The 14,209-nt window shown below is 36.9% G+C and overlaps 1 protein-coding gene across 1 annotated transcript in view; it reads right to left on the reverse strand.

Moving 5' to 3' along the window:
- The window catches only part of LOC127074959 (kinesin-like protein KIN-14B), a 31,432-nt gene extending 18,287 nt beyond the window's left edge, over positions 1–13,145 (reverse strand). The window contains exons 1-9 of the mRNA XM_051016383.1: positions 12,571–13,145; positions 11,161–11,284; positions 10,706–10,792; positions 10,322–10,492; positions 10,114–10,220; positions 9,781–9,912; positions 9,481–9,659; positions 8,888–9,049; positions 7,647–7,738 (exon numbers count right to left, since the gene is read on the reverse strand). Coding sequence (XP_050872340.1) covers positions 7,647–7,738; positions 8,888–9,049; positions 9,481–9,659; positions 9,781–9,912; positions 10,114–10,220; positions 10,322–10,492; positions 10,706–10,792; positions 11,161–11,284; positions 12,571–12,783 — 1,267 coding nt within the window. The 5' untranslated portion in view covers positions 12,784–13,145. The remainder of the gene's footprint in view (positions 1–7,646; positions 7,739–8,887; positions 9,050–9,480; positions 9,660–9,780; positions 9,913–10,113; positions 10,221–10,321; positions 10,493–10,705; positions 10,793–11,160; positions 11,285–12,570) is intronic.
- Between the last annotated feature and the right edge of the window lie 1,064 nt (positions 13,146–14,209).

The raw sequence follows: 14,209 nt of genomic DNA on the forward strand, positions 1-14,209 counted from the left end.
CACCTCTGAATGTCTCTTCTGGTAAGTCTATTCCTCCTGTCTCTTCTGAATCTATAATGGCTTCCTCTAACCCTCTCTCCTCTCAACCAATATATACCACCTCTGAAATACCACCCTCAATCACCAGAACCTCTCAACCTCCACCTGTTCTAAAAATTGCTCGTACTTTCACAACAACCTCTGACCCTAATCAACTATATCACCACAGCTCTTCCTCATCCTCTGAATATGAATCACCCCCTTACCTTTCCCCTTCTTCTGACCAAGAGTTATCTGATCATGAGTCCTCTGATCAAGAACACTCTGACCCAAACTCCCCAACAATAGCTGAAATTTATGCTAAAAATTTCGCTCCACAATCCTCAACACAATCTGAAGTAACCTCACCCCTCCAAACTTCACTTCCACCACAACAAACAACAACCTTACCCTCTGAAACTCAACCATCTGATCCCTTCACCTCTAATATCACTCCACCAATCCTTCCCGCTGTCCCAGAACCAGACTCTGACCCTTTAGACCTAAATCCACTATATGCTTCATCCCCTAGTCTTCAACCAGACGCAGATTCTGAACTTCAAGCAGAATCTGAACCTCAACAAACCGAACCTCAACCTCTAAATCTCAGCCCTCAAAACTCTCCACCTCATTCACCTGAACCTGAACCTGAACTTACCATACCTACCCTTGAGGAGGCCATTATACAGGTTGCAGAAGCTTCAGTCCAGAAGATCAAGTCTCTGGCTAAAAACTCTGAAGTTAGTGATGATCCTAAATCTGTTAGGACACACTGGAACAGAGTCATTAGTTGGATGACCTCTGAGTCTTATAGGCTGAAGAGTATCTCTGAACAAGTCAGAAATGGCTACATCAGAGACTCTGAGGAAAGACTCCAAGAGAGACTGGCTAGAGAAGCTGAGGCCAGAAGGTTAGAGGAGGAAAGATTGGCTAGGGAAGCTGAAGAAGAAGCAAAGCGGTTGGAAGAAGAACGCCTGGCAAAGAAAGCAGAACTTCTAAGGATTCAGGAAGCTGAAGCCAAGGCTAAGGCAGATGCAGAAGCCCAAGCTGCTGCTGAAGCTGAAGCTCAGCAGGCTCTGATTCAGGGGGAGTCTTCCTCTGCGATCCCTCTGATTCTTAACACTCTGAAGGAGATCAAGCAAGATCAGCAAGAGATAAAGAAAGATCAGAATGAGCTTCGTGCCAGGATGGACAAGCAAGATGCTCTGAATGAAAACATCCAGAACATGTTTGCCATGTTGCTTCAGAGACTTCCTCAACCTCCAAACCCTTAGGCACTTAGGATTTTCTTTGTTTGTTTGCCTAATGTTTTTGCTTCTGTCTTCTTTTTTAGCTCTGATATTCTGTTGAATCTGATGTTTTGACTGTTGTTTGCCTTTGTGCTTTTTAATGAAATGTTTTTCTCTTTATTATTCTTTTTATTTTTTTATGCCTTTTTGATTATGCCAAAAAGGGGAGAAATTATTAAATAGCTCTGATGAAAATTATGTCTAAAACCTTAAGCATTCTGCAACAATTATAGAAATAGTTCTAATATAAATAGCTCTGATTAAATAATAGCTCTGATTAAATAACTAACATTAAAATTAAGAAATTGCAGAAAGTTTTCAGAAATCTTATTGCTTGGAAAGCTCTGGTAAGAACTTCTGAACTCCCTAGTACTAACTCAGGGGGAGCTTTTGTCTATCTGATCTAATATTTTTCATGTTTCATCTGATAATTTTATTTGTTTTGTCATCATCAAAAAGGGGGAGATTGTAAGAACAAAAAGTGTTCTACAACAGACTCCATGATTTTGATGATAACAAAGGATGAAACCAAAAATGGCACCCTAACGAAAAGTTTCTAAGTGTGCAGGGTTCTAAAGAAAGAAGAAATAAATCTGATGATGTCATCAGATGCAAAACAAGATCAGATGCAAAATCTCAAGTATCAGAAGCATCTAAAATGGAATCTCGTTTCAAGAAGCTCTGACTCTGGACAAAACTACAAGTATCAGAAGCATCTGAACATGAAGTAAAGTCTAGAAGCTCTGACTCTGAACAAATGTCCTCTGTAAACTCTGAAGTTATCAGCGCCATCTGAACTTTCAAGAGATAACATCAGAAGCCAGTTTCTCCAGATACACAAAGACTCCAATCAGAATTGTTAATCATGATGAAGTAACGTTTAAGCCAAGATAAAGTTCTGCAAATGGATTTCCTCAATTAGAAAGAGACGTTAATCTCCACTTCCAAGAGAGAAGATACTAATTGTGGTAAGTAGTCACTTCTAAGAGAAAAAGTCTACTGCAGAAGCTATTAATGGAGTGGCGTAACTACATCTCAATATCCAACAGATTCAACGCTACTTCAACTCTACTCCAACTCCTATAAATAGAGAAGAAATCTCATTCAGTAAACACAAGAAATCACTAGCCAAAACTATACTGAAATCATATCACGCTCAAGAAAAACATCCTTGTTCTTCAAAGATTTTCACTAAGCTTTTGCTTATCAAGTGAAAAATTTGTTCTTAAGTTTGTAATATTTGCTTTCTTAGAAGCACTCTAGATTACACATCTTGTATCTAATTTTTATTTGATTTCCTCAAGTGACTCCTTGTAGTCTGTAGACTTGAGAGGACTAAGAGATTTTCTTCTCTCTTAGGGGTTGTTTGTAATCTTTCAAGATTAGTGGATTAAGTCCTTGTTGAAGGCGAAATCACCTTGGCCGGGTGGACTGGAGTAGCTTTGTGTTATAAGCGAACCAGTATAAAATCATTGTGTGATTTCATTTTGCAAAAGCGCTTATTTTTCAAACAATTCAAACCCCCCCTTTCTTGTTTTTCTCACCTTCAGGCTACACCTCATGCATTTGGTATGGTTTCCCCTCCATCTATTGTTGCTCCGACATTAGGTGACACTGTTGCCCTTGCATCTCTTGGCAACAATCAGAATCGCCTTCGAGGAGGGTCATCCAACTCCAAACCTCGTCTCAAGTGTGACCATTGTAACCGGCTTGAACATACTATCGACCGTTGCTGGAAGTTACATGGCAGACCTCCACGCCAGGTAAATGCAGCTCAAATTGCTAGCCCAGACATTATGCAAACTTTACCTTCTCTTTAGAGCCCTACGCCAAGCTACGAGGATTTTCTCAAGTGGTGTCAGACTAATCAGACCTCTGGTTCCACGGCTTCGGTTGCACACACTAGTAATTCATCTGTTTGCTTCTCTCAGTCATCTCCTATTGGTCCTTGAGCCATCGATTCTGGTGCGTCTGATCATGTTACCGGTAATAAAGGTCTTTTTTCTTCCCTCTCTACCTCTGGTTTCTTACCGAGTATAACTTCCGCAAATGGTTCTCAAATCCGATCCCAAGGGATTGGTACTATTCAAATTTTACCATCTCTCTGTGACTTTTGTCCTATATGTACCTAATTGCCCATTTAATTTACTGTCAGTCAATCGTTTAACTTGTTCCCTTAATTATTCTATCACCTTTACTAATAGTAATGTTACTCTGCAGGATCGGAGTTCGAGACAGACGATTGACGTCGGATGTGAGTCTCAAGGCCTCTACTACTTCTCTATGTCATCTACCACATGCTCCACCACAGATTCTCCACTCATTATACATGGGCAGTTAGGTCTTCCAAAGCTACAAAAGTTGGTGTCTAGTCACTTTCCTGGGCTGCGTCCCCTTTTGCTTTAGTTCACTCTGATGTTTGGGCTCCCTCGCGTACCGTGTCTACTTTTGAGTCTAGATATTTTGTAACTTTTATTGATGATTTTTCACGTTGCACATGGTTATTTTTAATGAAGAACAGATCTGAATTGTTTTCTATTTTTGAACAATTTTATCGAGAAATAAGAACCCAATTTGGTTTGTCTATTCGTACCTTAAGAAGTGACAATACACGTGAATATTTATCCCAACAGTTTCAAACTTTTATGTCATCCAATGGTATTTTGCCCCAAACATCTTGCCCTCATACACCCCAACAAAACGGGATAGCCGAACGCAAAAATCGGCATCTTATAGAAACCACTCAGACCCTACTTCTCCATGGTAATGTTCCTCCCCCTTTTTAGGGGGATGCGGTGCTCACGGCATGTTACCTCATAAATCGCATGCCCTCATTTGTCCTTAATAATAAAATCCCTCATTCAATCATGTTTCCAAACTCTCCTCTCCACCCAATTCCTCCTCGAGTATTCGGGTCAACGTGCTTTGTACACAATCTCTCCCCTGGTCTTGATAAACCAGCAGCTCGATCGCTAAAGTGTGTCTTTCTTGATTATCATCGTTCCCAAAAGGGTTATCGTTGTTATTCTCATACTCTACAACGATACCTCATATCGGCCGATGTTACCTTCTTCGAGTATGTTCCATATTTCGGGTCCAACCCAGTATCTCCGGAACCTCTTCAAGAAAGTACCCTCACACCTTTTCCGACAGTTATTAATGTCCCGCTTACCATTATCCCCCACCAGTCTATGGCTCCTGACCCCCCTACTTCTCGACCACTTCAAACATATCAGCGTCGTCCCCAAAGTCTATCGTCCCTGTCCCTTAGGTCACATCTGTTCTTGAGGTCATTGCAGACTCTCCTCCGACGCCTCCGCCATCACCGGATCCGATCCTGCAACCTGAGTCCGATCTTTCGATTGCCCTTCGAAAAGGTATACGTCAAACACGAAATCCTTCTCCGCATTATATTGATTTATGTTATCATCGTCTTTCCCCTTTGCAGTATACTTGTTTGTCTTCTTTGTCTTCTGTTTCTATTCCTAAAACTCCAGGTGAAGCATTATCTCACCCTGAATGGAGGCAAGCAATGATTGATGAAATGTGTGCTCTTCAAAGCAGTGGTACCCGGGAACTGGTTCCTCTACCCCCTGGGAAATCTTTAGTAGGTTGTCCTTGGCTTTATACAGTGAAGGTTGGTCCAGATGGTAAGATTGATCGATTTAAAGCTCGCTTTGTAGCCAAAGGATACACTCAGATTTTTGGATTGGATTATAGTGATACCTTCTCGCTTGTAGCCAAGATGGCATCTGTTAGACTTCTTCTAGCCATTCGACATTGGCCTCTTCATCAACTTGACATCAAAAATGCTTTTTTACATGGTGATCTTGAAGAGGAGGTATATATGGAGCAACCACCTCGATTTATTGCTCAGAGGGAGTCATTGAATATGGTGTGTAGGTTACATAGGTCTCTTTATGGTCTTAAGCAATCTCCGAGAGCTTGGTTCGGCAGATTCAGCGTTGTAGTACAACAGTTTGGTATGGTCCGTAGTGAAGCTGATCATTCTGTTTTTTATCGTTACTCAGCCCAAGGGTGTATTTATCTTATTGTGTACGTGGATGATATTGCCATAACTGGTAGTGATCAGCAGGGTATACTCCAGTTAAAAGAACATCTCTCGAATCAATTTCAGACAAAAGACCTTGGTAAACTCCGTTATTTCTTGGGTATTGAGGTAGCCCAATCTAAAGATGGTTTGGTGATTTCTCAGCGCAAATATGCTATGGATATTTTGGAAGAAACAGGTTTGTTGAATGCTAAGCCAGTTGATACTCCTATGGATCCAAGTGTCAAACTACTACCCAATCAGGGGGAGCCTCTATCTGACTCAAGAAGGTATACGAGATTGGTTGGAAAGTTGAATTATCTCACAGTCACACGTCCAGACATTTCTTTTGCGGTTAGTGTGGTAAGTCAGTTCTTAAATTCTCCTTGTCAGGAACACATGGATGTTGTTATCCGGATTCTGAGATACATCAAATGTGCTCCAGGAAAAGATTTAGTGTATGAAGATAAAGGACATACTCAGATAATTGGATACTCTGATGCTGATTGGGCAGGGTCACCCATTGATAGACGATCCACCTTTGGGTATTGTGCACTTGTTGGAGGAAACCTTATATCCTGGAAAAGTAAGAAACAAAACGTAGTTGCAAGATCAAGCGCCGAGGCAGAGTATAGGGTCATGGCAATGGCAACATGTGAACTTATTTGGTTAAAATAGTTGCTCAAGAAACTTCAAATTGAATAACAAGACCAATGACACTTATTTGTGATAATCAAGCCGCATTGCACATTGCTTCAAATCCAGTCTTCCATGAGAGGACCAAACATTTGAGATAGACTGTCACTTTGTTAGAGAGAAGATCGAGTCAGGTGACATCGTCACAAGCTTTGTCAACTCTAATGATCAATTGGCAGACGTGTTTACAAAATCTCTGCGAAGTCGCAGAACTAATTATATATGTAACAAGTTTGGTGCATTTGACTTATATGCTCAAGGTTGAGGGGGAGTGTTGATATTTGTAAATATATAGTGTTGAGAATATTTGTATATAGAATAGTCCCACATCGACTATATCATGTAATTAGTTATAATCTCTCTATATATAATAAAGTCTCTGTAATGCTTTTAAAAATACACGGTTTAATCTAAATGTCTCTTAGTCTCTCCTAATTCAATAAAGCTATTTCTATAACAAAAGATAATAGTCAGATTGTTTTCTTGTTATAAGCTATCTTAGAGAGCTTGTGAAAATAAATCGAAAATAGTTTATGAACATGTCATAAGTTGTTTTCATAAACTCTCCCAAGGAATCTCATTGTCTTATACTTTATGAAATAACAATCTATCCCAATGTATTTGGTCTCTCATAAAACACTGAATTTGAGAAGAAATGCAAGGCAATCTAATTATCACAAATGATTGTCGTCATCTACACATCCCAAAGCCTCAATATTTTAAGCAACTATTTGAACTAGATAATTTCAAAGTGGTTTTCACTCCCCCGTTTATCGTTACGGTCACAGGACTCATAACAGCACCTAGTGCTTCTCTATCTACTGCTTTTATTTTATTTTCATTTTAATCCTCCTTAGTTAAGGATTGATGAACTTCTTTCACCGTGATTTTGTTCTTCGTATTCGAGTTTCTTTTCCAATATTGTGCACCCAACCTTCCTAGTTTTATTAAACTTCAGTCAGCTTCTCTTATACCTGAAGAACAGCTTTGCTCCCATCTTCCGGCATTGGCAGTTCTGATTTCTTGCTGCAAACTTGTTCTTTCAATTCCAGATTGTTTTCTGCCTTTGCCCCTGCTTTTGGACTGACTTACTTGGCCTCTTGTTTGGGTGCTACTCTTAACTCTTTTTCTTTATCGGTTTGTGCCCATGCCACAGGTTCTTGTTAGCTCTCTTGTTGAATACTGCACAGCTTCTGAACTCATCATTGGCAACCCACAGGCACAGCGTCAAGATAGGGTTGCTATTACCAATTGTTAGATCGCAGTATCATATTAGAGAAATAGGGAAGATTTTCCATGGATGCATAACAAAATAGCAGGCAATTGAAGCTCTGGCTACCTCCAGAATTCCCAAAGGATACAACTATTTAAAAATGACTAGTTGACCACCCTCTTACCCTTGCCTTTTATTTATATACTTCATTACCCACTTGCCCCCTTAACTAATTCCTAACAAACTAATTAATCATCACCTAACTAGGATCTTAATAGAAGGCAATTTCTGTTACTAATACACTTTCATCAGATATTTCAAACACCAAATAAACACCAAAATAAGTTCATAAATAGAAATAGGAAGAAAATATCAATACCAAGTGAATCTGCTAGTAGTTTTGTTAGCGTTGAATTTTCGTAAGGAATAATATCCTTCTTCGATGTCAAAGAAGACAAAACATCTCCCAACCTGTAAAAACATTTCAAAAAATGTCACAATGAGTTAGACAATGAAATTTGACATGCATCACATTCTTTTACTCATCAAGTTGACAAGAAAAACTAAAAAAGCCTAATAATAATAGGTTGACTATGATAAAATTGGGATTTTATGGAGAATCTTGTTCATATTTGCCTTAGCAGCTAACGCTCAGTTACCCACCATGCAATCTAGGAGCTAGATTCATCTTCACTGTATGTGCATTTCAAATAATCTATTTAACACTAGAGCAAAATGGGCTAAACAAAACTAAAAGTTCAAGGGTGTGAGTTAACACGCGCTGAGTCAGATTGGCAGTGATCCATCCATCAGAGAAGCACCATAGTCGATACAGACCGAAAGAACAGAAGGGAATAATGGAACAAATAGCTCAACAATGGATAGGAAATATGAGTACTTTTGAAACAGGGAAATACAGTGGAAAGGAATTTCAACTACCACAGAGCAAAGCTCCTACAGAGGCTGTCCTCTTCCTCTGTTGCAAAGAAAGGTTAATCAGAAACACTTTCCTTTTTTAATTGAGAACACTATTTTGAACAATCTATCTAGACCATGACCAAGTTGATGAGTAAGCCACACAATTCAGTTCACTGCCTATTTTGAACAATCTATCTAGACCATGAAAAAGTTGATGAGTAAGCCACACACTTCAGCTCACTGCTGATAGGGGGAAACATGGCATCAGTTATCACATCAGCAAAAGAACTCTTAACTTTTAATTGCTTAGCCCAACCATCATAAGATAAACACAATCTATATCCAGTTATAGGAAATTAACTATATCTAATAACGAAAATACACCCCCTACTTTTGAAGTGTATTGCCCAACCACGGCCACCATAAGGGTAAAACAAACCTACATCGAGTTATAGGGGACTAATTACCTACAGATTTGTTTCCTATGCAAAAACAGGGATAAAAAATCTGGTGACCTAACTTAGTAACATTTCCAAATTGCGACAAGTAATGAAAACTGACAAACTATCAAACATAGGATAGCCTGGAACACTCAAAGTGCAATGACACCTAAAGACATGGATGACAAACATCTCACCGACTGTTGAGCAAATAAATATAATTTGGATAACAGAGGGGGGGAAATGCATCAAAATTACATACGCTGAAAGTGACTTCATAACATGCAGCAAATCTGTGACACGCTCACCACTGTCGTCTTCTGTTATTGAACCTTCACTTCCAGCCAAGTCAACCAGATAAAGTTTGCTATATGAGTTCTCACCAGTGATCGAATTGTTGTAAAATATGTGTATTGTGACAATCCTGATAAAGCAAAACATGAAATCGACAGAGCTAAATTAGTGTGTATCTCTCACCAGAAATCCAGCTACGCATGCACACAATTATCAAAATTGTAAAATCTACCAAAAACTTATACAACTACTCTTCTAATAGATTATTAGAGTGATGGGTTACAAAAAAATATTAACCATTTAAGATTCCATCTTTAATATTTTCTTCTTCCCTATTGTTAAGTTACAAAAAGTATAAAATGAAAATAAAGAGAAAAAAACTTTAGCATTGTAATTACATATAAATACTCAACTATACATTTGATTGATCATACTAAATTACATTTGTAAAAGTGTGCTATCACTATATGTTTATCATGCAACTTAAAACATCATCAAATAACGCCATGGTACAATATAACCATGGCCAGAAATAATGTGTGCAGAGAATTTATAACATACAAATGAGATACGTTGATCTTTGATAAATCATTTCCCCGATTCCGAAATGCAGTTTTTATAACTGTAGAGAACTCCAAAGGGTTATTGACTTGTTCCTGCACCAGTTCTACAAAATTTTCAGCCGATCCAAAGCAGAGCTTTGGCATGTCTTTCCCGGACTCCAAAAGTAGATCCCTTGTCTGAAAGCACATAAAAGGAGCTTGCATGAAAAATTTAATAGTCCCAAAGTGAACTAAGAACCTGGATGCAAACCAGAACATGACGAAAAGGGTGTACATGGTAAGTAAAACTGAAAGAGACCTGTTCATTATAAAGCTCACAAACTGTAGCACAGAATTTATATTGAGAAGTGGAGGTTGTATCTAAGTTGGCTAAATCAAACAACTCCTCAAAACATCGAGCATATAAACCCCGGTCATAACTGGATCCTTCCTGAGAATAATGAATGAATATCAGAGAAGCAATTGATCAGATCAAACATTATTAAATGCAAAAAGAATAATAAATTTCGACCGCTGGGCAGCCGTTTCAGTTTTTACACAACACTTAATTTGAGACCCTCATCCAAAAAATTTATTAGGGGGAAGTGTTTTGCACATAGGCACACACGCAGCAAAAAATAAAAAGAGTAACCATAGTGTGTGTTTTTCCGGAATGGGTTTGACCATAGGCAAATATGGAAACGTTATATCCATCCAAAGCTGACTGCACTAATGGTTGAACATCACTGAATAACTCAGCTGTAAACAAAGCATAAACGGAAATATAAGTAAGCTGTATATGAAAGACAACTTTTCAACTCAAAAAACATAGCAACATACATAGAATATAATCATTTTACCTTGGCCAACATGAGGACCATAAACTTTATCAAATTCATAATCTTTTTTGGAATTAGCCAAGGATTCATCACCGGTATTTACACGAATGGTGTAATCATCGGGAAAATCAACAACTGAATGACCTTCATCTTCAAATAACGGTCTTGTCCGACATGATATGCGTATGCTTCCTGCAAAAGAAATTAATGACACAGATGCCTTCTGCTCACAAAGCTTAAAAAAAGCTTTAAATGTAGGAACGTTTTGGGTATTTAACTAGCTTCGGTTCCAGTCACTTCATACAAAACAATGTATAAAAAATGTATTTCGGTGACGACAAAACAAAGTGAATATGAAGAAAGAAACCGCTCAGTATACTAAAGTAAAATCTACAAAGCAATTACCTTTAGATGTCAATAAATCATTGAACAATCTCTTTTTCTCATTGATCAGTGGTGATATTCTTGCTTCAGTTTCAAGGGCAACTTGATCTGAATGTCACGAATAGGCCACAATTTCAAAATTTAATGACAGAAAACCAACAGAACAATAACTAAACTCACACAGACACATAAAAGGGATTAAATTAGAATGCCAAAATTTTGAATACGGTACCTTCTTCCACCCTAAACTTTTTGGTACCAATAAATAAATAAACAATTCATGTAGTTCAAGAAACTAAATCCTAAACCACATTTATTGTGGTCGTACAGATCAGACAGTTTAAAGAATATGTCTCATTTTGTCACTGCAAGTCAGTGATCCAATCAATAAAAATAAATTAAATGAAAATGCAAAATTTCAAAACCTAATACTAGTCTAGCATGAGCTAAGAGTCAATAAAAATTAGTTTTCTTACCTAGCTTGCGGGTTTTCTCAGCAAGAACACCGAGATATCGCGTAACTCTGTCGAGTTTTGCATTTGAATATTCTTGAAGCTCACTTGCTTCTTGTCTTAACTGCAAATAGTCGTCTCTAGCAAGCTGTGCAAATTTTTTTACGTAATTGTTAACTCACAGCAAGAATACAACATAAAAAAAAAGTAACTCAACCCAGCAAAATTGGTCTGTAAAAATGGCCAAACTACCCAAATCCCTTATCAACCCAATACATTCCTTATTCCTATGTTTGGATTGATGGATTAGAACAGAGCGGAGCAGAATGGAACAGAGACTCTATTACATTGTTTGGGTATTTTATTAATAATACCTCATTCCATTCATACACCCAAAATTGGATGGAATGGGATGGAATGGATTCCATCATGTTCCATTCCAATCCATCCATTATTTGCAAATCCAAACAATGGAATCCAATTGCTTAACACTCTATTCGATTCAAAAAAAGAATTTTTCAATAAGTGAATTTACATATGCTAGTAACACTACAATTATTTGATAACATTAATATAAGCATTTAGCTTATACGATATAGCTTATACTATTTAGGTGTCATCTATTGTAAACACGTGAAATTATACTACTCTAAGAATTTATTTTTCAAATGGGCGTTTTTGGTAGAACCTGTTTCATACAACAAAGATTCATTCATTTGATGTGCTATCATGTCTTCAATTTTGCTCTTGGTTTAATCCTGAATTCTCCTAACCGATTTCTTCCTGCTCATGTTATATTACTCTAAAAAACCTCGCCCAACACATCTTAGGCCTCAGTTCAAAATATCCACACCACAAACCACAAGAAAACCCCAACTTTATCCACTTCATCACAGAATAACAAAGAACTAAATCATTATAAGTCATAATAGAGTTTATATAGCACTGAAAATTCAAATTCAAAGCATGTTATCAATGTGACGTGCGACACCCACACGGCACTCACATATGTAATTATAATCAATCACTTTGATTTTCTAAAATTATGTACATTCAGTGTCAGTATGATGTACGATGTTTGCGCCGGTGTTTCATCGGAATAGACTTCCCGACATATTAATGGAAGTTCACACAAGGAAATTGGAGAGCTTATATCAAATGAGAATATCTTTTAATAAATTAAGTAGTAGTAGTAATCAACACTACAAGAAACTTAATTCAGCTCCCAACGGCATAGCACAATGCATTGATTCATCTTCCGAACAACAATAGCTCACCATTAGCTTCTTTCAAACTCACACATAGAGACTTAACGAACAAAGCAACAACAATACAACAAACGGAAAACAACACTGAAAAAACTTGCTGAATTAGGAAGAAAATGAAGAAGAAGCTACAATACAGTTCATATTGTAGATGAAAACAACGCATTACCTTAACTTTATCCTTTAACCGTTGAAGCTTATAGGCTGTAGTGTTTCTCGGCTGCGGAATAATCGATGAAGACGAAATGGAGTACCTCCTCCCCAACGGCGGATTAGGTTTCCGATCGTCGTGCTCAGCCGGTACTGAAGTCGATGGAGATGACGACTTCCACGGCTCGAAGCCGGTGACGTCCCAGCTCCAACGGTTCCGTTGCTCCGCCATATTTCTCAGATTTCGTTTTTCTCGCTTTCAAATTTTGAAACGAGAGAAAGCGAAATGGAATGAAAGGAATATTTATATTTTATGTATAATAATAGTTTTTAATTTGATTAAAATGGAAATGATAATAATAAATAAGATGAGAGCTTTATGGTTGTTTTGTTATCATTACTAGCTGTGTGCCTTTTTTGTTGATAATGATAATGAATGGAGGGAGAAAAATGGTGTTTGGTTTGGGAGTGCTTAAAACGATGTCGTTTTGTGGAAACGGTTTAGAGTGAGTGTTGTGAAGTGTCGTTGGGCTTTTTTGGCTCACATAATATTCTGCGCTTCTTGTTTTTTCTCGCTTCGCTCTCAGCTTATTTATTGTTTTGTGATTTTTTTAGAGTTTTGGGGTTTTTTTAAGGATAAGGCAAAGGAAAGTATGTGAAGGATGAGTTCTTCTTGGTTGTTATAATACCTTCACCTTCACGTTAAATTCTGCTCCCCAACCAAAACCTTCGTGTGTTTTTTATATGTTAATAATAATGTTAATGGTAATTAACACGCGAAGTAAAGATTGGTTTTTATGTGATAGCTCATTCTAATTCTAGTCATGGAATTAGAGAAGACAAAGTGGATCTTCTAATTTATAAAGAAGATGGAAAAAGGAAACTAATACTTATTTGTCGAAAAGATTTGCAGGATGGGCCATTCCACAAAATCTAATTAAATTCATTTATAAAAATCTTTAAAAAATGGGTCCAGTTAGGTAATTTAATAGCTATGGGATTAGAAATAAAAAGATGATTTAAATCTAAAAAATCCACTGACTCACTAATCAAATATATTTTATTATGATTTTAGTGATTTTGACCGATATTAACTTATTTGTTGTAATTTTAATTTTTTTAATATTTTAATGATTATGACTTTAACTAATTTTAAATGATACACTCTTCAATTATTTTGATATTAATATAATTTTATGTCATGCAACTTTAGTTTGTTGATAATATTTTAAGATAATTTGTATTAGCTTTTTTATAAACAAAAATATAATTAACGAGTACAAGAGGTACTCAAATCCGATATAAATTATAAGTTTATGACATCCCAGGGTTAAACATGTCAAGTGTAATAATCGAATTTCACATCATTTATTATTTTATGATGCTAAAAGATACTAAAAATATGTTATCTAATTTTTTTTAAGAAGATAAAAATATTGAGTATTTTTTATAAAAATAATATGATGACTCAATATTTATTCATTTAATAATAATAAAATTGAAAAAGTTATTTGGACAACTCACAACCCAAATCAATTCAACTCATAAATTAATGAGTTTGTTCAAACCGACACATTAGTGCAACGGGTGATTATTTTACTTCACCCAAACTGGAGTGTCCTATATGAATTGGGTATTGAGTTTGATAAAATCCAACC

This window comes from Lathyrus oleraceus, chromosome 4 (genome assembly GCF_024323335.1).
Source record: "Lathyrus oleraceus cultivar Zhongwan6 chromosome 4, CAAS_Psat_ZW6_1.0, whole genome shotgun sequence".
Lineage (NCBI taxonomy): Eukaryota > Viridiplantae > Streptophyta > Magnoliopsida > Fabales > Fabaceae > Lathyrus > Lathyrus oleraceus.